Source organism: Bufo bufo, chromosome 8 (genome assembly GCF_905171765.1).
Source record: "Bufo bufo chromosome 8, aBufBuf1.1, whole genome shotgun sequence".
Lineage (NCBI taxonomy): Eukaryota > Metazoa > Chordata > Amphibia > Anura > Bufonidae > Bufo > Bufo bufo.
In genome coordinates this window covers 1,788,485-1,812,044 of record NC_053396.1, presented here as the reverse complement: position 1 = coordinate 1,812,044, position 23,560 = coordinate 1,788,485, and the positions used below count along the sequence as shown (strand labels likewise).

Here is a 23,560-nt window from a genome sequence, read left to right as displayed (position 1 = left end):
TTTTTGCTCTTTCGGGAGTCTCGTTCCTTGTTTGACCCTTCCTGGTTTTCTTCTCCGCAGTCTTGAGGACGAGCCTTAGATTGGGGTTTCTGAAGAACCACAGCTGGTGAGGAATCTGAACGGTGCCTTCTAGAATGACCTCCTGATCCAAGATGGCCGCCTCGTGACCACCGCACAAGGGTATCTGTCCTTATTGTGGTCATGTGACTAATGCGCAACGTAGCCGTGGCGGCGGGGTCTGCAGCGCTGGCTGTTTACCGTAGGTATGGAGGATGGCGCTGTCCGTTATAGGTGGGGGGGGGGGGTCTGCAGCGATGGCGGTTTAGGTATGGAGGATGGCGCTGTCCGTTATAGGAGGTGGGGGGGCGTCTACAGCGATGGCGGTTTAGGTATGGAGGATGGCGCTGTCCGTTATAGGAGGTGCGGTCTGCAGCGATGGCGGTTTAGGTATGGAGGATGACGCTGTCCGTTATAGGATGTGGGGGGGGGTCTGCAGCGATGGCGGTTTAGGTATGGAGGGTGGCGCTGTCCGTTATAGGAGGTGGGGGGGTTCTGCAGCGATGGCGGTTTAGGTATGGAGGATGGCGCTGTCCGTTATCGGTGGGGGGGGGTGTGCAGCGATGGCGGTTTAGGTATGGAGGATGGCGCTGTCCGTTATAGGAGGTGGGGTCTGCAGCGATGGCGGTTTAGGTATGGAGGGTGGCGCTGTCCGTTATGGGAGGTGGGGTCTGCAGCGATGGCGGTTTAGGTCTGCAGCGATGGCGCTGTCCGTTATAGGAGGTGGGGTCTGCAGTGATGGCGGTTTAGGTATGGAGGATGGCGCTGTCCGTTATAGGAGGTGGGGTCTGCAGCGATGGCGCTGTCCGTTATAGGAGGTGCGGTCTGCAGCGATGGCGGTTTAGGTACGGAGGATGGCGCTGTCCGTTATAGGATGTGGGGGGGGGTCTGCAGCGATGGCGGTTTAGGTATGGAGGGTGGCGCTGTCCGTTATAGGAGGTGGGGGGGTTCTGCAGTAATGGCGGTTTAGGTATGGAGGATGGCGCTGTCCGTTATAGGAGGTGGGGGGGTTCTGCAGCGATGGCGGTTTAGGTATGGAGGGTGGCGCTGTCCGTTATATGTGGGGGGTCTGCAGCAATGGCGGTTTAGGTATGGAGGGTGGCGCTGTCCGTTATATGTGGGGGGGTTCTGCAGCGATGGCGGTTTAGGTATGGAGGATGGCGCTGTCCGTTATAGGAGGTGGGGGGGTTCTGCAGCGATGGCGGTTTAGGTATGGAGGATGGCGCTGTCCGTTATAGGAGGTGGGGGGGTTCTGCAGCGATGGCGGTTTAGGTATGGAGGGTGGCGCTGTCCGTTATATGTGGGGGGTCTGCAGCAATGGCGGTTTAGGTATGGAGGGTGGCGCTGTCCGTTATATGTGGGGGGGTTCTGCAGTGTTGGCGGTTTAGGTATGTAGGATGGCGCTGTCCGTTATAGGTGGGGGGGGGTCTGCAGCGATGGCGGTTTAGGTATGGAGGGTGGCGCTGTCCGTTATAGGAGGTGGGGGGTTCTGCAGCGATGGCGGTTTAGGTATGGAGGGTGGCGCTGTCCGTTATATGTGGGGGGGGTTCTGCAGCGATGGCGGTTTAGGTATGTAGGATGGCGCTGTCCGTTATAGGTGGGGGGGGTCTGCAGCGATGGCGGTTTAGGTATGGAGGATGGCGCTGTCAGTTATAGGAGGTGGGGGGGCGTCTACAGCGATGGCGGTTTAGGTACGGAGGATGGCGCTGTCCGTTATAGGAGGTGCGGTCTGCAGCGATGGCGGTTTAGGTATGGAGGATGACGCTGTCCGTTATAGGAGGTGGGGGGGGTCTGCAGCGATGGCGGTTTAGGTATGGAGGGTGGCGCTGTCCGTTATAGGAGGTGCGGTCTGCAGCGATGGCGGTTTAGGTATGGAGGATGACGCTGTCCGTTATAGGAGGTGGGGGGGTTCTGCAGCGATGGCGGTTTAGGTATGGAGGATGGCGCTGTCCGTTATAGGAGGTGGGGGGGTTCTGCAGCGATGGCGGTTTAGGTATGGAGGGTGGCGCTGTCCGTTATATGTGGGGGGTTCTGCAGTGATGGCGGTTTAGGTATGGAGGATGGCGCTGTCCGTTATAGGAGGTGGGGGGGTTCTGCAGCGATGGCGGTTTAGGTATGGAGGATGGCACTGTCCGTTATATGTGGGGGGGTTCTGCAGCGATGGCGGTTTAGGTATGTAGGATGGCGCTGTCCGTTATAGGTGGGGGGGGTCTGCAGCGATGGCGGTTTAGGTATGGAGGATGGCGCTGTCCGTTATAGGAGGTGGGGGGGGTCTGCAGCGATGGCGGTTTAGGTATGGAGGGTGGCGCTGTCCGTTATATGTGGGGGGGTTCTGCAGCGATGGCGGTTTAGGTATGTAGGATGGCGCTGTCCGTTATAGGTGGGGGGGGTCTGCAGCGATGGCGGTTTAGGTATGGAGGATGGCGCTGTCAGTTATAGGAGGTGGGGGGGCGTCTACAGCGATGGCGGTTTAGGTACGGAGGATGGCGCTGTCCGTTATAGGAGGTGCGGTCTGCAGCGATGGCGGTTTAGGTATGGAGGATGACGCTGTCCGTTATAGGAGGTGGGGGGGGGTCTGCAGCGATGGCGGTTTAGGTACGGAGGGTGGCGCTGTCCGTTATAGGAGGTGGGGGGGTTCTGCAGCGATGGCGGTTTAGGTATGGAGGATGGCGCTGTCCGTTATAGGAGGTGGGGGGGTCTGCAGCGATGGCGGTTTAGGTATGGAGGGTGGCGCTGTCCGTTATATGTGGGGGGGTTCTGCAGTGATGGCGGTTTAGGTATGGAGGGTGGCGCTGTCCGTTATATGTGGGGGGGTTCTGCAGCGATGGCGGTGTAGGTATGGAGGGTGGCGCTGTCCATTATAGGAGGTGGGGGGGTTCTGCAGCGATGGCGGTTTAGGTATGGAGGATGGCGCTGTCCGTTATAGGAGGTGGGGGGGTTCTGCAGCGATGGCGGTTTAGGTATGGAGGGTGGCGCTGTCCGTTATAGGTGGGGGGTCTGCAGCGATGGCGGTTTAGGTACGGAGGGTGGCGCTGTCCGTTACATGTGGGGGGGGTTCTGCAGCGATGGCGGTTTAGGTACGGAGGGTGGCGCTGTCCGTTATAGGAGGTGGGGTCTGCAGCGATGGCGGTTTAGGTACGGAGGATGGCGCTGTCCGTTACATGCGGGGGGGGGTTCTGCAGCGATGGCGGTTTAGGTACGGAGGGTGGCGCTGTCCGTTATAGGAGGTGGGGGGGTTCTGCAGCGATGGCGGTGTAGGTATGGAGGGTGGCGCTGTCCGTTATAGGAGGTGGGGGGGTTCTGCAGCGATGGCGGTTTAGATATGGAGGATGGCGCTGTCCGTTATAGGAGGTGGGGGGGTTCTGCAGCGATGGCGGTTTAGGTACGGAGGGTGGCGCTGTCCGTTATAGGTGGGGGGTCTGCAGCGATGGCGGTTTAGGTACGGAGGGTGGCGCTGTCCGTTACATGTGGGGGGGTTCTGCAGCGATGGCGGTTTAGGTACGGAGGGTGGCGCTGTCCGTTATAGGAGGTGGGTTCTGCAGCGATGGCTGTTTAGGTATGGAGGGTGGCGCTGTCCGTTATAGGAGGTGGGGGGGGTTCTGCAGCGATGGCGGTTTAGGTATGGAGGGTGGCGCTGTCGGTTATAGGAGGTGGGGGGGTTCTGCAGCGATGGCGGTTTAGGTATGGAGGGTGGCGCTGTCCGTTACATGTGGGGGGGTTCTGCAGCGATGGCGGTGTAGGTACGGAGGGTGGCGCTGTCCGTTACATGTGGGGGGGTTCTGCAGCGATGGCGGTGTAGGTATGGAGGGTGGCGCTGTCCGTTACATGTGGGGGGGGTCTGCAGCGATGGCGGTGTAGGTACGGAGGGTGGCGCTGTCCGTTACATGTGGGGGGGTTCTGCAGCGATGGCGGTGTAGGTATGGAGGGTGGCGCTGTCCGTTACATGTGGGGGGGTTCTGCAGCGATGGCGGTGTAGGTACGGAGGGTGGCGCTGTCCGTTACATGTGGGGGGGTTCTGCAGCGATGGCGGTGTAGGTACGGAGGGTGGCGCTGTCCGTTACATGTGGGGGGTGGATCTTTCTGATGTCGTCTTCTCCTGCTCCTCAGGTTCTATGGTTGGACCCCTGAGATGGGATGTCCTTCCCTGTCGGGGGCCATAAAGGAAGAGATTGTGCTGCAGAGTTACTGTGAAAGAAAGTGAGAACAGCAAAATGTCTGCTGCTCCGGCGGCGGCTCCGGCCCCTCAAGGGCCCGTGAACCCGCCCCCTCCCGAAGTCACGAACCCCAACAAGCCCGGGCGCAAGACCAACCAGCTGCAGTACATGCAGAATGTGGTGGTGAAGACGCTGTGGAAGCATCAGTTCGCGTGGCCCTTCTACCAGCCCGTGGACTGCATCAAGCTCAGCCTGCCCGTGAGTCCCCACAGACGGCCCCAACTCCAAGATCTCTGCTTGCTGTCTGTGGCTAGAGAACATGTACTTGTGAAAACCTGTCTGCTCCCACAGCTGAGGTTTTGCCACAGTTGTAAGCAGTGGAGACGGTCTGGCCTCTGATACATGCACTGACACATTGTAACAAATCAGGAGAGAGGTGTGTCCTGCCTTCATCTCAGGGACACATTGTAACAAACCCTCCGCTGTGGGAAACAATTGGCCTGTGCTGGCTTGCAGAAAGTGAAATGTGACAGAGCTGAAATGGCGCCAACCAAGCGTTGTCCGCACCTCGTGCTCCGTGTATTGGTTCAAACACATTGTGGTCTAAAGACGGCAGCGCGCGCAAGATGCGCCAGGTTTACCATACAGCGCAGGCCCCGCGGAGGTCTTATGCTGCCCCCAATATATTTACTCACTGACAGACAGCAGAGATCTTGAAATTGTCAGGAAGTTAATCCATGGAAGTCTCCATGTTTAGCGCATGGTTCGCGATTCCCATTGTGGGCGCTCTGTCTTCCAGGACTATCACAAGATCATTAAGAATCCCATGGACATGGGGACGATCAAGAAGCGGCTGGAGAACAACTACTATTGGAGCGCCAACGAGTGCATGCAGGACTTCAACACCATGTTCACCAACTGCTACATCTACAACAAGGTAAGTGTCCGCGTGAAGGGGCCGCAGGGGGGGTACGGATGGCCGCTGACCGCTGCCGCCCTCAGTCCACAGATGACATTGTCCTCATGGCTCAAGCCTTGGAAAAGATTTTCCTCCAGAAAGTCGCCCAGATGCCGCAGGAAGAGGTGGAGTTACTGCCCCCGGTCCCCAAAGGCAAAGGAAAGAAGCCGCCGCCCCCTCCAGCTGCGCAGACCCCAGGTACGAGCCTCTGGCGTTTTGGCTTTCCGTTTGTGAGATCCGTTCAGGGCTCAGCGGTCCAAAACGGATCAGTTTGCATTCTAATGTATTCTGAATGGAGAAGGATCCGCTCAGAATGCCTCCATGACGGATCCGCACAAAACGCGAGTGTGAAAGTAGCCGCGTCCCCCCCCCCCCAACCAGGCAGTGCCGCCGCTCGGTGATGGTGTCCTCTTAACCAGATCCCTTTTTCTCCAGTCATCACAGAACAAGAGCCGCCTGTTGAGAAAGCCGCTGTGTCTCCCAAACCGGTGGTGGTGGAGCGCAGCCCCCCCAAGCCTGCCGTAGTGGAGCGCAGCCCCCCCAAGCCTGCCGTAGTGGAGCGCAGCTCCGGAAGACGAGCCGAGCCGCCCGTGGAGAGGCGTCGGGAGCGATATAAAGGTCCTACACTGACTGTGCTGTGTGTAATGAGGAGGGATAACTGCAGCGCTGCGGAGCGCGTCAGCGCCATATAATGAATAGATGTCCTGCAGATGTGATAGAGTAGGCATGAATCGGGGGCGAGGACTGTGGGGTGGGGGGGCGAGGGGTGGGGGGAGGGGGCGAGGGGTGGGGGGAGGGGGCGAGGGCTGGGACTGGGGGGGGGGGCGAGGGCTGGGACTGGGGGGAGGGGTGAGGACTGGGGAGGGGGGGGGCGAGGGCTGGGACTGGGGGGAGGGGTGAGGACTGGGGAGGGGGGGGGCGAGGGCTCAAGGAACCAATCTCATGTGAAGCCTCATCTGTCACATCCTCCAATCTCCAGCTCAGTTCATCCACAGCCTCCTCATTCATGAATAGAATGCCATAGTTACTGTTAGGACTGACACATGAGCTAATCAGTGGGAGGAGAATGTAACGGTGTAATTTATAGAGCTGATTGGCAGCTCCTGTGGGCAGTATAATGGGGGCCATCAGTGGTTGTCACCCAGGAGCCATGCAGTTAAAACTGAACCCATGTTGTCTCCTTCCAGCCACCACCCAAGCCTCCAGCGTCTCCACGGTGGTCAGCCCCACGGTCCAGCTCACCAACATCGCTCCTCTAGTGTCCCAGACACCAGTCATCGCCGTCACTCCTGTGCCAACTATAACCGCTAACGTAACGGTACCCGTCGCCACCACTGCTCCTCAGCCGCCTCCAGCCGCACCAGTCCCAGTAGCACCAGTTGTTCCGCCAGCTGCCCCAGTCGTTAAGGTAATGGATAGTCCATGTTTTGGGAGAGGATTATGGAGGGGCTGGAGGGATTCTTGGGGCGCCTCCGTGCAGGTCTCCTATAAGTTGGGGCTTCATGAGGAAGCCGCTGGGATCAGTGTCTATTAGAGTCTGTGGCAGTCGCCCATGCTTTACACTGCTCCGCTGCTGTCTGTAAGCACACGCTCAGCGGGAATTTGGTACATAGATGGATGATATGTACAAGTAATCGCTGAGGAACAGATTACCTAGAAACGGAGAATCCCCAGTAAAGGAGAGGAGGGAATAGGGATGCAATAAACAGTCACTCCATCCTAAAGGGGTCGGCCAGGTATGGTCTTCTGGTCCGTATGATAATCGGTCCATATGCTGGCGGTATAGTGTCTGACACCCTCATGCACACAGCGGAGTCCCATTATTCTGAGCATTTCCTTCTTTAGACCTCAGCAGAGCATTGATCATGAAGGAAGTCCACTGTGCTGAGCGGGCTCGGTGGGTATATGAGGTGTGATAGGCTGTCTGCACACATATCCCTCAGTGGGTATATAAGGTGTGATAGGCTGTCTGCACACATATCCCTCAGTGGGTATATAAGGTGTGATAGGCTGTCTGCACACATATCCCTCAGTGGGTATATAAGGTGTGATAGGCTGTCTGCACACATATCCCTCGGTGGGTATATAAGGGGTGTGATAGGCTGTCTGCACACATATCCCTCGGTGGGTATATAAGGTGTGATAGGCTGTCTGCCCACATATCCCTCAGTGGGTATATAAGGGGTGATAGGCTGTCTGCTCACATATCCCTCGGTGGGTATATAAGGGGTGTGATAGGCTGTCTGCACACATATACCTCGGTGGGTATATAAGGTGTGTGATAGGCTGTCTGCACACATATCCCTCAGTGGGTATATAAGGGGTGTGATAGGCTGTCTGCACACATATCCCTCAGTGGGTATATAAGGGGTGTGATAGGCTGTCTGCACACATATCCCTCGGTGGGTATATAAGGTGTGATAGGCTGTCTGCACACATATCCCTCAGTGGGTATATAAGGTGTAATAGGCTGTCTGCACACATATCCCTCGGTGGGTATATAAGGTGTAATAGGCTGTCTGCACACATATCCCTCGGTGGGTATATAAGGTGTGATAGGCTGTCTGCACACATATCCCTCAGTGGGTATATAAGGGGTGATAGGCTGTCTGCTCACATATCCCTCGGTGGGTATATAAGGGGTGTGGTAGGCTGTCTGCACACATATCCCTCAGTGGGTATATAAGGTGTGATAGGCTGTCTGCACACATATACCTCGGTGGGTATATAAGGGGTGTGTAATAGGCTGTCTGCACACATATCCCTCAGTGGGTATATAAGGGGTGTGATAGGCTGTCTGCACACATATCCCTCTGTGGTATATAAGGTGTGATAGGCTGTCTGCACACATATCCCTCAGTGGGTATATAAGGGGTGTGATAGGCTGTCTGCACACATATCCCTCAGTGGGTATATAAGGGGTGTGATAGGCTGTCTGCACACATATCCCTCGGTGGGTATATAAGGTGTGATAGGCTGGCTGCACACATATCCCTCAGTGGGTATATAAGGTGTGATAGGCTGTCTGCACACATATCCCTCGTGGGTATATAAGGTGTGTGATAGGCTGTCTGCACACATATCCCTCGGTGGGTATATAAGGGGTGTGATAAGCTGTCTGCACACATATCCCTCGGTGGGTATATAAGGTGTGATAGGCTGTCTGCACACATATCCCTCAGTGGGTATATAAGGTGTGATAGGCTGTCTGCACACATATCCCTCGGTGGGTATATAAGGTGTGTGATAGGCTGTCTGCACACATATCCCTCGGTGGGTATATAAGGGGTGTGATAAGCTGTCTGCACACATATCCCTCGGTGGGTATTAGCTGCTGTCCGTGCCGCACCCGGCGGTCGTTCTGCAGATTAGCTGCTGTCTGTGCTGCACCCGGCGGTCGCTCTGCAGATTAGCTGCTGTCCGTGCTGCACCCGGCGGTCGCTCTGCAGATTAGCTGCTGTCCGTGCTGCACCCGGCGGTCGCTCTGCAGATTACTGTCCGTGCTGCACCCGGCGGTCGTTCTGCAGATTAGCTGCTGTCCGTGCTGCACCCGGCGGTCGCTCTGCAGATTAGCTGCTGTCCGTGCTGCACCCCGCGGTCGCTCTGCAGATTAGCTGCTGTCTGTGCTGCACCCGGCGGTCGCTCTGCAGATTAGCTGCTGTCCGTGCTCCACCCGGCGGTCGCTCTGCAGATTACTGTCCGTGCTGCACCCGGCGGTCGTTCTGCAGATTAGCTGCTGTCCGTGCTGCACCCGGCGGTCGTTCTGCAGATTAGCTGCTGTCCGTGCTGCACCCCGCGGTCGCTCTGCAGATTAGCTGCTGTCTGTGCTGCACCCGGCGGTCGCTCTGCAGATTAGCTGCTGTCCGTGCTCCACCCGGCGGTCGCTCTGCAGATTACTGTCCGTGCTGCACCCAGCGGTCGTTCTGCAGATTAGCTGCTGTCCGTGCTGCACCCGGCGGTCGTTCTGCAGATTAGCTGCTGTCCGTGCTGCACCCGGTGGTCGCTCTGCAGATTAGCTGCTGTCCGTGCTGCACCCCGCGGTCGCTCTGCAGATTAGCTGCTGTCTGTGCTGCACCCGGCGGTCGCTCTGCAGATTAGCTGCTGTCCGTGCTCCACCCGGCGGTCGCTCTGCAGATTACTGTCCGTGCTGCACCCGGCGGTCGTTCTGCAGATTAGCTGCTGTCCGTGCTGCACCCGGCGGTCGTTCTGCAGATTAGCTGCTGTCTGTGCTGCACCCGGCGGTCGTTCTGCAGATTAGCTGCTGTCTGTGCTGCACCCGGCGATCGCTCTGCAGATTAGCTGCTGTCCGTGCTCCACCCGGCAGTTTCTCTGCAGATTAGCTGCTGTCCGTGCTGCACCCGGCGGTCGCTCTGCAGATTAGCTGCTGTCCGTGCTGCACCCGGCAGTCGCTCTGCAGATTAGCTGCTGTCCGTGCTGCACCCGGCGGTCGCTCTGCAGATTAGCTTCTGCTCATAATAATGTCACTCCACTGTGTATAATGCACCAGTCCCATGAATCTGAATAGGGTTAGGGTTAGGGACCCAGTACTCATATTGGGATCTCTCCATGTCTGAGATCCGATTGGCTGGGACTTTCTACCTGGACGGTCCTATAACCTGCTTCCCCCCAAATGTGTCACTTCTGCTTTTATGTTCTTAAGGGGTCCTGTCGGGTTTGAGTTCCACTGCTGGGCAGTCTTCATATCTGTACGCCGTAGCATGAGGCGGCTTTTGCGGCGTCTGCACAGTTATTGTCTTTGTTCTTTCATTAGAAAAAAGGTGTAAAAAGAAAAGCGGACACGACCACCCCAACCACCTCCGCCATAACCGCCAGCCGCAGCGAGTCGCCTGTCCCAATCTCCGATCCTAAGCAAGCGAAAGTGGCAAACAGGAGAGAGAGCACCGGGCGCCCCATCAAACCACCAAAGAAGGACCTGGAGGAAGGGGAGATCGCGCAGCACGCCGGCAAGAAGGGCAAACTGACGGAGCACATGAAGTACTGCGACAGTATCCTGAAAGAGATGCTGTCCAAGAAGCACGCCGCCTACGCCTGGCCCTTCTACAAGCCGGTGGACGCCGAGGCCCTGGAGCTGCACGACTACCACGATATCATCAAGCACCCCATGGACCTCAGCACTGTCAAGGTTTGTCCTTCACTTTACTGGAGGCTCATCTGCCACCTTCGGGGACGTGTTTAATGTCATCGATGTTATTGGATAGGTTTTCTAGGGGTTAAATATTGATGACCTCAGGATAGTAAATTAATATCGAATCGGTGGGGCCCCAACTCCAGGCAGAGCTGCAGATCAGTTGTTGGAAGGGGCCACAGTGCTCCAGTAAGGGCTTTGGTCTGTGGCGTCACATGGCTGCAGTACCAACAACAACCACTATACGATGTATGGCGCTGTGCTTAGTGTACTTCGAAGGGGCCGCAGCGCTCATCCACCCGCTGATTGAGGGGGCGCCAGGAGTCAGACCCCACCCATCAGATATCCTACAGACAGGCCAATCAGGAGTTAACTTTTGGAGAACCCCTCGAAAGGGCCAAAAGTTGTGAGTAATTTGTAAAATTTTAAAGGGGGGGTTCTAGTTTTGTGTAAATAAAGTCTAATAACTGTATGTTTAACTCCACTTAAATATCTCTGCTTGCTGTCAATGAACGGCGTAACGTTCTTGTTTCCAGTCTGGGAGATCCTCAGTGTGGCAGTACAAATATCTCTCTTCTGTCTGACAGTTCTTACCTTCATTGTTACATTGTAACAAAACCTCAGCTGTGTTATCAGAACTATGACATAACAGGGTTTCAGCGTCTGGATCTAAACACTGTACCATTCCTTGACATCAAGCAGACAGCTTGAAAATGGTGAGCAGCTGAAGCACTACAGGACCCTTTGTGGCTGTATTTTAACTTTTAAGGATGTAGCAGAGCCGAGGTTGTCATTTGTTTCCTCTCGGTATGAGATCCGTTTCTAGACCTTGCAGACATTACGTCCTGGGGCCCCAGTTGTCCCGCAGCTCATACAGAGAACGCAGGAGACTTTGAGCAGATTGTTCATTGCTCGTCCACATGACATACTCGGCTCTGCTACATCTGCAGAATTTGTCTCTCCTTTTCTTCCTTATATGTTGCTCTTATTTCATTGCAGAAGAAAATGGATGGTCGGGATTACCAGGACGCGCAGGCGTTTGCGGCTGATATACGGTTAATGTTCTCCAACTGTTACAAGTACAATCCCCCCGATCACGAGGTGGTGGCCATGGCCCGAAAGCTCCAGGTAACGTTCTGCGCAGCAACTGACATGTCTTGTGGTTTGCAGTTCACCTCAGTTCTCCCCCCATGTGCAGGCGGTCAGGGGGGTCCTGACATATATACAATACTCGCAAAATGTCCGGGATATTTGTCTTATGGGTGAAATTTCCGCATGACCCTAAAATGCCCTCTGACCTTCCAACTCTTCAATGTGTCAGGACTTTCTGCACCACTTGCTGCTCTCTAACGAGGAGCTTAAAGGGGTTTTCCCATCACAGACAATGGGGGCATATCGCTAGGATATGCCCCCATTGTCTGATAGGTGCGGGACCCACCTCTGGGACCCGCACCTACAATGAGAACAGAGCTGGGAAATGAACGGACTGCGCATGCGCAGCCGCCGCCCATTCATTTCTATGGGGCTGATGTAAATAGCCGAGCGCTGGCTCGGCTATTTCCGTCTGCCCCATAGAAATGAATGGGAGCAGGGGCCGCGTGTGCGCAGTGCGCTCCCATTCACTTCTATTGGAGCAGCGCTTGGTGGTGGACGGACCCTGGGAAATCCACAGTTCTCCCCGCTCTGTTCTCATTGTAGGTGTGGGTCCCAGAGGTGGGACCCGCACCGATCAGACAATGGGGCCATATCCTAGCGATATGCCCCCATTGTCTGAGATGGGAATACCCCTTTAACAGCAAAATTCACACCAGGTGTTTGATCCATGAATCGCCCAATAAAAGTCCTGGTTCAGTTAGAATTGGTAATAAACCGTCCTCCTCATCATGCTGCTCACATTGTGACATCATGAGACCAACAATTGATGAACAGGACCTCACCATTGTGAGGCTTCAAGCAGGATGTTCTCAGACGGAGGTGGCCCCTGAGCTCAGTGTCATCAGCAGGTTGTATCAGAGATACAGAGACTGCAAGAGTCACAGAAAGGCAGAGAAGTGGACGTCCCGTGGCCACATCCCACACTGAAGACCGCTTCATTGTGAGCAATGCCCTGCCGAACCGGATGATGAATGCCACACAACTCCAGGCACATGTAAGGGAGGTGAGAGGCACCCAAGTGTCTCGTCAGACCATTGCAAACCGTTTACATCGGCGTCACCACCAGGCGCAGGCGTCATCGTCTTCTATGGGCCGGGGAGCATCTACACTGACGAGGGACCAGTGGCCTCAGTGCTGATCACTGATGAAAGGCGATTCACGCTGAGCAGAGTTGATGGCGGCCAGCGATGTTGGAGACGTCAAGGAGAGCGCTTTGCATCAGCCACTGCTGTCACTAGACCAGCCTTTGGTGGTGTCACAGTGTGGGCCGGTGTCTGGTCCATACAGGACTGGCCTACACTGTGTGACTGGTCCAGTGACAGCCCAGACCACCTGAAGACCATCATTACTCCAGTCATGGTGCCTCTGCAGGAACAGCACCGGCCTGATGTCATCTTCATGGAGGACAAGGCTCCAGCTCATCGAGGTCCATCATTGGGGAATGGCTGCTGGAGACTGAGGGACCTCACATGGAGCGGCTGCACTTTCTCCAGACCTAAATCCCATTGAAAACCTCTGGGATCAGCTGAGTCGCCGTGTAGAGGCTCATAAGTCTGTACCTCAGAACCTCAATGACCTGAGGGCTGCCCTTCAAGAAGAGTGGGATTCCTCAGAGACAATAAGGCGACTTGTGAACAGCAGGAGACGTCGTTGTCGAGCTGGAATTGATGCTGAAGGCCACTGGACAGGTTCCTGAGACACTGACCTTTCTGTGGCGGTGTACCCAGCACTGGGGTCGGTGAGACACTGACATCTCTGTGGCAGTATACCCAGCACTGGGGTCGGTGAGACACTGACATCTCTGTGGCGGTGTACCCAGCATTGGGGTCGGTGAGACACTGACATCTCTGTGGCGGTATACCCAGCACTGGGGTCGGTGAGACACTGACATCTCTGTGGCAGTATACCCAGCACTGGGGTCGGTGAGACACTGACATCTCTGTGGCGGTATACCCAGCACTGGGGTCGGTGAGACACTGACATCTCTGTGGCGGTATACCCAGCACTGGGGTCGGTGAGACACTGACATCTCTGTGGCGGTGTACCCAGCATTGGGGTCGGTGAGACACTGACATCTCTGTGGCGGTATACCCAGCACTGGGGTCGGTGAGACACTGACATCTCTGTGGCGGTGTACCCAGCACTGGGGTCAGTGAGACACTGACATCTCTGTGGCGGTATACCCAGCACTGGGGTCGGTGAGACACTGACATCTCTGTGGCGGTATACCCAGCACTGGGGTCGGTGAGACACTGACATCTCTGTGGCGGTATACCCAGCACTGGGGTCGGTGAGACACTGACATCTCTGTGGCGGTATACCCAGCACGGGGGTCGGTGAGACACTGACATCTCTGTGGCGGTATACCCAGCACTGGGGTCGGTGAGACACTGACATCTCTGTGGCGGTGTACCCAGCACTGGGGTCGGTGAGACACTGACATCTCTGTGGCGGTGTACCCAGCACTGGGGTCGGTGAGACACTGACATCTCTGTGGCGGTATACCCAGCACTGGGGTTGGTGAGACACTGACATCTCTGTGGCGGTGTACCCAGCACTGGGGTTGGTGAGACACTGACATCTCTGTGGCGGTATACCCAGCACTGGGGTCGGTGAGACACTGACATCTCTGTGGCGGTGTACCCAGCACTGGGGTTGGTGAGACACTGACATCTCTGTGGCGGTATACCCAGCACGGGGGTCGGTGAGACACTGACATCTCTGTGGCGGTGTACCCAGCACTGGGGTCGGTGAGACACTGACATCTCTGTGGCGGTGTACCCAGCACTGGGGTCGGTGAGACACTGACATCTCTGTGGCGGTGTACCCAGCACTGTGGTCGGTGAGACACTGACATCTCTGTGGCGGTATACCCAGCACTGGGGTCGGTGAGACACTGACATCTCTGTGGCGGTATACCCAGCACTGGGGTCGGTGAGACACTGACATCTCTGTGGCGGTATACCCAGCACTGGGGTCGGTGAGACACTGACATCTCTGTGGCGGTGTACCCAGCACTGGGGTCGGTGAGACACTGACATCTCTGTGGCGGTGTACCCAGCACTGGGGTCGGTGAGACACTGACATCTCTGTGGCGGTATACCCAGCACTGGGGTCGGTGAGACACTGACATCTCTGTGGCGGTATACCCAGCACTGGGGTCGGTGAGACACTGACATCTCTGTGGCGGTGTACCCAGCACTGTGGTCGGTGAGACACTGACATCTCTGTGGCGGTGTACCCAGCACTGGGGTCGGTGAGACACTGACATCTCTGTGGCGGTATACCCAGCACTGTGGTCGGTGAGACACTGACATCTCTGTGGCGGTATACCCAGCACTGTGGTCGGTGAGACACTGACATCTCTGTGGCGGTATACCCAGCACTGGGGTCGGTTTCTGAGATGAGGAGATCGCCATCGCTGCTTCTACTTCATGCCCGACTTTCATCATATAATATCACTGGAGCCGGAACTGTTTGTTCTCCATAAACTTCACCCGAAAGCCGAATATCCTGAACTTTTTGTGAGTAGTGTATATATTTCCTGTCCATTATAGCTGTTGGCCCATCCCCCACACGTCCCCTATAAACGGCTCACCGGTAACCATCACCGAGGCAGGAGACCTGAGCGGCCCGCTGTTCTGTGGGGTCCTGGTCCTCCTCGCCTGTGGCCGGCCCCCTGCTCGTCATCCTCCTCGTCAGGCTCTGTCATTGATCTCTTTCCACAGGATGTTTTTGAGATGAGATTTGCCAAGATGCCCGATGAGCCGCCAGAGCCCCCCGCCCCTCCCCCAGCAGTGGCCCCGGTGGTCAGCAAAAGCGTGGAGAGCAGTCACACCAGTGAAGAGAGCTCCTCCCAGTCCGATAGTTCAGACTCTGAAGAGGAGCGCGCCACGCGGCTGGCTGAGCTGCAGGAGCAGGTGAGACGGGGATGGCCGTCAGCTGCCACGTGGCTCTCGGGTCATTGAGCCGACAGTGTTCAGCAGGCCGTCCACTTAAAGGGGCTCCATCACCACACACAATAGATCAGCGTGTACGTGAGGAGTAACACCGCCCATCACTGCTCTTCTGTCTGCCATTCTACCCGTCAGTGCGATTACACCGAGATCACATTTATATTTTAATGTTTTAATATTTTTAAAATATCATATTTTTCGTCCTATAAGACGCACCTAGGTTTTAGAGGGGGGCAATTAGAAAAAAATATTTTTCATTACTCCTCAGGTCAGACCAGAAATCAGACCCCCAATGTTAATACGACCCTCAATCAGACCTCAGATCAGCCCCCAGCCTCACGTAGCCCCCAGCTTTATGTCGGCCATCAGCCTCATGTAGCCCCCAGCTTTATGTCGGCCATCAGCCTCATGTAGCCCCCAGCTTTATGTCGGCCATCAGCCTCATGTAGCCCCCAGCTTTATGTCGGCCATCAGCCTCACGTAGCCCCCAGCTTTGTCGGCCATCAGCCTCACGTAGCCCCCAGCTTTGTCGGCCATCAGCCTCACGTAGCCCCCAGCTTTATGTCAGCCCCCAGCCTCACGTAGCCCCCAGCTTTATGTCAGCCCCCAGCCTCATGTAGCCCCCAGCTTTATGTCGGCCATCAGCCTCATGTAGCCCCCAGCTTTATGTCGGCCATCAGCCTCACGTAGCCCCCAGCTTTATGTCAGCCCCCAGCCTCACGTAGCCCCCAGCTTTATGTCAGCCCCCAGCCTCACGTAGCCCCCAGCTTTATGTCGGCCCCCAGCCTCACGTAGCCCCCAGCTTTATGTCGGCCATCAGCCTCATGTAGCCCCCAGCTTTATGTCGGCCATCAGCCTCACGTAGCCCCCAGCTTTGTCGGCCATCAGCCTCGTGTAGCCCCCAGATTTATGTCAGCCCCCAGCCTCATGTAGCCCCCAGCTTTATGTCAGCCCCCAGCCTCATGTAGCCCCCAGCTTTATGTCGGCCATCAGCCTCACGTAGCCCCCAGCTTTATGTCGGCTATCAGCCTCATGTAGCCCCCAGCTTTGTCGGCCCCCAGCCTCACGTAGCCCCCAGCTTTATGTCGGCCATCAGCCTCACGTAGCCCCCAGCTTTATGTCGGCCATCAGCCTCATGTAGCCCCCAGCTTTGTCGGCCCCCAGCCTCACGTAGCCCCCAGCTTTATGTCAGCCCCCAGCCTCACGTAGCCCCCAGCTTTATGTCGGCCCCCAGCCTCACGTAGCCCCCAGCTTTATGTCGGCCATCAGCCTCATGTAGCCCCCAGCTTTATGTCGGCCATCAGCCTCACGTAGCCCCCAGCTTTGTCGGCCATCAGCCTCGTGTAGCCCCCAGATTTATGTCAGCCCCCAGCCTCATGTAGCCCCCAGCTTTATGTCAGCCCCCAGCCTCATGTAGCCCCCAGCTTTATGTCGGCCATCAGCCTCACGTAGCCCCCAGCTTTATGTCGGCTATCAGCCTCATGTAGCCCCCAGCTTTGTCGGCCCCCAGCCTCACGTAGCCCCCAGCTTTATGTCGGCCATCAGCCTCACGTAGCCCCCAGCTTTATGTCGGCCATCAGCCTCATGTAGCCCCCAGCTTTGTCGGCCCCCAGCCTCACGTAGCCCCCAGCTTTATGTCAGCCCCCAGCTTTATGTCAGCCCCCAGCCTCATGTAGCCCCCAGCTTTATGTCAGCCCCCAGCCTCACGTAGCCCCCAGCTTTATGTCGGCCATCAGCCTCACGTAGCCCCCAGCTTTATGTCAGCCCCCAGCCTCACGTAGCCCCCAGCTTTATGTCGGCCATCAGCCTCATTTAGCCCCCAGCTTTATGTCGGCCATCAGCCTCATGTAGCCCCCAGCTTTGTCAGCCCCCAGCTTTATGTTGGCCCCCAGCCTCATGTAGCCCCCAGCTTTATGTTGGCCCCCAGCCTCATGTAGCCCCCAGCTTTATGTTGGCCCCCAGCCTCATGTAGCCCCCAGCTTTGTCAGCCCCCAGCCTCATGTAGCCCCCAGCTTTGTCAGCCCCCAGCCTCACGTAGCCCCCAGCTTTATGTCAGCCCCCAGCCTCACGTAGCCCCCAGCTTTATGTCAGCCCCCAGCCTCACGTAGCCCCCAGCTTTATGTCAGCCCCCAGCCTCATGTAGCCCCCAGCTTTATGTCGGCCATCAGCCTCACGTAGCCCCCAGCTTTATGTCGGCCATCAGCCTCATGTAGCCCCCAGCTTTATGTCGGCCATCAGCCTCACGTAGCCCCCAGCTTTATGTCGGCCATCAGCCTCATGTAGCCCCCAGCTTTATGTCGGCCATCAGCCTCATGTAACCCCCAGCTTTGTCAGCCCCCAGCCTCATTTAGCCCCCAGCTTTGTCGGCCCCCAGCCTCATGTAGCCCCCAGCTTTATGTCGTCCCCTAGCCTCATGTAACCCCCAGCTTTATGTCAGCCCCCAGCCTCATTTAGCCCCCAGCTTTATGTCGGCCATCAGCCTCACGTAGCCCCCAGCTTTATGTCGGCCCCTAGCCTCATGTAGCCCCCAGCTTTATGTCGGCCCCTAGCCTCATGTAGCCCCCAGCTTTATGTCGGCCATCAGCGCAAATACAATTTAAAAAAACACTTAGCTCTCCTGCTCCTGGACGCCGCCGCTCCTCACCTCCAGTGCGCTGTGTCTTCTTCCCGCCACGGCCGTGCTGTGAAGTGGCGCGTACAGTGTGAGGTCTCTGTGCGCCCCCACGCTGTGCGCAGCCCTGCATAGCCGAGGACCAGGACGCAGTGAGTACAGAGACTTCACCGCTTCCCGCTCCTCCGGTACTAATGTGCACTTCCATAATGGAAGCGCTTTATTAGTATTCGCCCCATTTAAAAAAATGCGTCTTATGGGGCGAAAAATACGGTATATATATTTTTTTCTTTGCATCCCTATAACTTTTTAGATTTACATCTACGGAGATGTGGGGGGGGCTCATTTTTTTGTGGGTTGATCTGTTTTTCTGTTTTCAATTCTATCACTTTGGGGTGTTTGACTTTTTGATCACTTTTTTATTAAATTTTGATGAAAAAACTGCAAATTGTCAGTTTTAATTTTCCTTCTTGTATTGCGTTCACCGTACAGGATAAATACTTTTATTTTTTATCGTTTGGCAGTGCTTGTGATTTTAATTTTTTTTGTTTGATTTTTAATTTGGGGAAAGGGGGGCTGATTTTAATTTTATTATTTTATTTTTATATTTTCAATTCTTTTTTCTAACCCTTCGCTCCCAGTGATCTTTAGACTGCATTCATCCTGCGGAGCCCTGCCACCTGCTGGCCTCTGTAGGAACTACAGCTCTAAATGTTGGCAGTCACAGGCCTTGGCCCTGGGTGTCCGTTGTGTCGCCTGCTCCACTCTGGACGCCTGACGCAGAGGCTGATGGCTCACACACACAACTGAGGCTTTTTATACAATTGAGTTCAGCCTAGGAGCACATAATGGACCGGACTTCAGGCTTGCAGCCCTTACCTGCGCTGACACACTGTAACGGAGCTGATGGTAAATGATTTGCTTCCCTTTAACTCTCTAACATGCGGCGTGTTTGTCTCGGCAGCTGAAGGCCGTTCACGAGCAGCTGGCGGCGTTGTCCCAGGCGCCTGTCAATAAACCAAAGAAGAAGAAGGAGAAAAAGGAGAAGGAAAAGGAGAAGAAGAAAAAGGACAAAGAGAAGGAGAAGGAGAAAGAGAAGCACAAGATGAAAACTGAGGAGGAGAAGAAGGTGAAGGCAGCGCAGCCCGCCAAGCCAGTGCCTCCGAAAAAGGCCCCCACCAAGAAGGCAAACAGCACTACAGCCACCACTACATCCAGCACAGCCGCCCCCACCGCCAACAGGTGAGCGCAGCGCCATACCGGGCGGCCTGTGTGCAGGGGGGTTGTACAGCCCCACCCCCGTCTGCAGGATATGTGGTATTGCGGCTCGGCCTCTGCGCTTCAGTAGAGCCGACCTGCAGAACCGGGCATAACCTATGGCGCAGTCGGTCTACACAGTACAGGGAGATGTTGCCCCCATTATATGTCCACCTTCTTGTCTCCCTGCAGCAAACAGCCGAAAAAAGGGGGTAAACAGCCTCCATCTGCAAGCTACGACTCCGACGAGGAGGAGGAAGGTCTGCCCATGACGTACGACGAGAAGCGGCAGCTCAGCCTGGACATCAACCGGCTCCCGGGGGAGAAACTGGGCCGTGTGGTCCACATTATACAATCCCGAGAACCTTCTCTAAGAGACTCCAACCCCGACGAGATAGAGATTGACTTTGAAACCTTGAAACCAACGACCCTGCGGGAGCTGGAGCGATACGTCAAGTCCTGTTTACAGAAGAAGCAGAGGAAGCCTTTCTGTGAGTAGACGGAGGCTGCTGGGTCCATGACCAGGATGAGCAGACCGTCTCACAGGTTCACTGCCACCCCAGACCCTTCCTTCTAGTCATGAGAGGGGCTGTCTGGTGTGTAGCCTTGGGTCCTGGAGTAGATGCCTCCTACATTAATAGGACCCTCCGGTTCAAGACACAACTGATCTTTCATCTTCTCGGCTTCAGATTCGTCAATTTCTGGGTCCTCTTTTTCCATCCAAGATGGCTGTACCGCTTCTCGCACTACCTGCATTGGTAGGTACGGAGCGGCCATCTTGGATGATAGAAGAGGAGCCCGGGAAAAGGCGGGCACCAGGTAAGTCATCTGTTCTTTCCTCAATTTTATGAACCGGAGGGTCGCTTTAAGGTAGCACCAAGCACCCCTTTGACACTGGGGATGTTTGTGAATTACCAGGTGTCCTGGGGGCTCGCTGTATCCCCCCCCAACCTCGCCCCTCCATATTTCAGACTTCAGTTCTGCATTTTCATTTTCATCACTTTCCTGCAGTGTAAGTGGGCGATGCAGATGATGTGGAAGTAGTCCTTGTGTGCAGTGTCGGTTTCCGCATCCGGTTCTGGATGGTCCCGTTTCTCGGCATCTGCTGCTTTCACACTTCAGCTCTGACATCCAAACCTTTCATGATTTGCTTCTCGTTGAAAACATCTTTGCTCAGATTATCGGATTGCTGCAGGGCCGCAGGTGGGGCGCTCATGCTCACGCCGATCGCCCCCTCTGCCCAGGCAGTGATTCAAGCTTAAAATTTGGCCTGTTGGGAGTCCTGCAAAGTTCCCTCGAGCCCTCCGGAGCAGTGTTTTCCAACTCTAGTCCTCAAGCCCCCCCAACAGGTCAGGTTTTGAGGATAATCTCAGGCTCTGGCAGGCACTTTGTGAGCGGAGCTTTGTCTTCTCACTGTCTGCAAGGAGGGTATCCTTAAAACCTGCGCTGCCGCCGGGGCTTGAGGAGCAGAGTTGGCAAACACTGCTCTAGAGGTCGTTCTGTGAACCTCTGTCTGTTGGCATCTGGCTGATTGCTTCACTTTCCCAGCAGCGTCGGGGAAGAAGCAAGGTGTAAAGTCCAAGGAGGAGTTGGCTCAGGAAAAGAAAAAGGAGCTGGAGAGGAGACTCCAGGATGTGAGCGGCCAATTAAATAACAAGAAACCTGCAAAAAAAGGTACCGTTCCCCTCCCCCAAAGGGTTAATGAGCCCGGGGCTCGAGCGCCCGGACGCTGCAGATGTCCGTTTCCATTTATTCTTCTCGTCATTGATTCTGTTGTGACTGAGACGAGAAGCAAACAGATGATGAGAGTAGATCCAGCGATTGGCCAGTCCCAGAGAGTACGACCGACGGAGATGCTCCACCATCCTCCCCTAGTCTGTGCTGGCAACTGGAAACACTACAACTCCCAGCCTCCACCTCTAGCAAGGTCAGTGCTGTTATGTGCTTCAGCTGGGGCCTAGTGGAGGACGGAGGATCAGACAAGTAAAGGGGACTGGGCCAACGCTGGACGCTCTCCTCACTGGTGGAGGATGTGCAGGAAACGTGCTCCATGCTGCAGCATGAAGCCCTCATCCATGGTCTAGGGATGCGTGTGTGCTGCATGAGACCTTCACCCATGGTCTAGGGATGTGTGTGTGCTCAATGTGGCTGCTGCATGAAGACCTCATCCATGTTCTAGGGATGCGTGTGCTCTCCATGTGGCGGCTGCATGAGACCTTCATCCATGGTCTAGGGATGCGTGTGTGCTCCATGTGGCGGCTGCACGAGACCTTCATCCATGGTCTAGGGATGCGTGTGTGCTCCATGTGGCGGCTGCATGAGACCTTCATCCATGTTCTAGGGATGCGTGTGCTCCATGTGGCGGCTGCATGAGACCTTCATCCATGGTCTAGGGGTGCGTGTGTGCTCCATGTGGCGGCTGCATGAGACCTTCATCCATGGTCTAGGGATGCGTGTGTGCTCCATGTGGCGGCTGCATGAAGCCTTCATCCATGGTCTAGGGATGCGTGTGTGCTCCATGTGGCGGCTGCATGAAGCCCTCATCCATGGTCTAGGGATGCGTGTGCTCTCCATGTGGCGGCTGCATGAGACCTTCATCCATGGTCTAGGGATGCGTGTGTGCTCCATGTGGCGGCTGCATGAGACCTTCATCCATGGTCTAGGGATGCGTGTGTGCTCCATGTGGCGGCTGCATGAGACCTTCATCCATGTTCTAGGGATGCGTGTGTGCTCCATGTGGCGGCTGCATGAAGCCTTCATCCATGGTCTAGGGATGCGTGTGTGCTCCATGTGGCGGCTGTATGAAGACCTCATCCATGGTCTAGGGATGCGTGTGTGCTCCATGTGGCGGCTGCATGAGACCTTCATCCATGGTCTAGGGATGCGTGTGTGCTCCATGTGGCGGCTGCATGAGACCTTCATCCATGGTCTAGGGATGCGTGTGTGCTCCATGTGGCGGCTGCATGAGACCTTCATCCATGGTCTAGGGATGCGTGTGTGCTTCATGTGGCGGCTGCATGAGACCTTCATCCATGGTCTAGGGATGCGTGTGTGCTCCATGTGGCGGCTGCATGAAGCCTTCATCCATGTTCTAGGGATGCGTGTGTGTGCTCCATGTGGCGGCTGCATGAAGCCTTCATCCATGGTCTAGGGATGCGAGTGTGCTCCATGTGGCGGCTGTATAAACGCCTCATCCATGTTCTAGGGATGCGTGTGTGCTCCATGTGGCAGCTGTATAAACGCCTCATCCATGTTCTAGGGATGCGCGTGTGCTCCATGTGGCTGCTGCATGAAGCCCTCACCCATGTTCTAGGGATGCGCGTGTGCTCCATGTGGCGGCTGTATGAAGACCTCATCCATGTTGTAGGGATGCATGTGGCTGCTGCATGAAGCCCTCACCCATGTTCTAGGGATGCGTGTGTGCTCCATGTGGCGGCTGCATGAAGCCCTCATCCATGTTCTAGGGATGCGTGTGTGCTCCATGTGGCGGCTGCATGAGACCTTCACCCATGGTCTAGGGATGCGTGTGCTCCATGTGGCGGCTGCATGAGACCTTCACCCATGGTCTAGGGATGCGTGTGTGCTCCATGTGGCGGCTGCATGAAGACCTCACCCATGGTCTAGGGATGCGTGTGTGCTCCATGTGGCGGCTGTATGAAGACCTCATCCATGTTGTAGGGATGCGTGTGTGCTGCATGAGACCTTCACCCATGGTCTAGGGATGTGTGTGTGTGCTCCATGTGGCGGCTGCATGAGACCTTCATCCATGTTCTAGGGATGCGTGTGTGCTCCATGTGGCGGCTGCATGAGACCTTCATCCATGTTCTAGGGATGCGTGTGTGCTCCATGTGGCGGCTGCATGAGACCTTCACCCATGGTCTAGGGATGTGTGTGTGCTCCATGTGGCGGCTGCATGAAGCCTTCATCCATGGTCTAGGGATGCGTGTGTGCTCCATGTGGCGGCTGCATGAGACCTTCATCCATGGTCTAGGGATGCGTGTGTGCTCCATGTGGCGGCTGCATGAGACCTTCACCCATGGTCTAGGGATGTGTGTGTGCTCCATGTGGCGGCTGCATGAAGCCTTCATCCATGGTCTAGGGATGCGTGTGTGCTTCATGTGGCGGCTGTATAAACGCCTCATCCATGTTCTAGGGATGCGTGTGTGCTCCATGTGGCGGCTGCATGAGACCTTCATCCATGTTCTAGGGATGCGTGTGCTCCATGTGGCGGCTGCATGAGACCTTCACCCATGGTCTAGGGATGTG

General features: G+C 55.9%; 1 protein-coding gene across 6 annotated transcripts in view; it reads left to right on the top strand.

Annotated features, from left to right (window-relative positions):
* BRD3 (bromodomain containing 3) overlaps positions 1–23,560 on the top strand; it is a 35,987-nt gene that overhangs the window by 11,389 nt on the left and 1,038 nt on the right. For 4 of the 6 annotated variants that reach the window (XM_040406014.1, XM_040406017.1, XM_040406015.1 and 1 more), the window contains exons 2-13: positions 61–180; positions 4,165–4,469; positions 5,011–5,148; positions 5,214–5,367; positions 5,605–5,787; positions 6,357–6,577; positions 9,941–10,312; positions 11,315–11,443; positions 15,199–15,390; positions 19,002–19,279; positions 19,487–19,785; positions 20,843–20,968. In XM_040406014.1, the coding sequence (XP_040261948.1) occupies positions 4,269–4,469; positions 5,011–5,148; positions 5,214–5,367; positions 5,605–5,787; positions 6,357–6,577; positions 9,941–10,312; positions 11,315–11,443; positions 15,199–15,390; positions 19,002–19,279; positions 19,487–19,785; positions 20,843–20,968 (2,293 nt within the window). In that variant the 5' untranslated portion in view covers positions 61–180; positions 4,165–4,268. The remainder of the gene's footprint in view (positions 1–60; positions 181–4,164; positions 4,470–5,010; positions 5,149–5,213; positions 5,368–5,604; positions 5,788–6,356; positions 6,578–9,940; positions 10,313–11,314; positions 11,444–15,198; positions 15,391–19,001; positions 19,280–19,486; positions 19,786–20,842; positions 20,969–23,560) is intronic. The other 2 variants (XM_040406019.1, XM_040406020.1) reach the window with 2 other exon arrangements.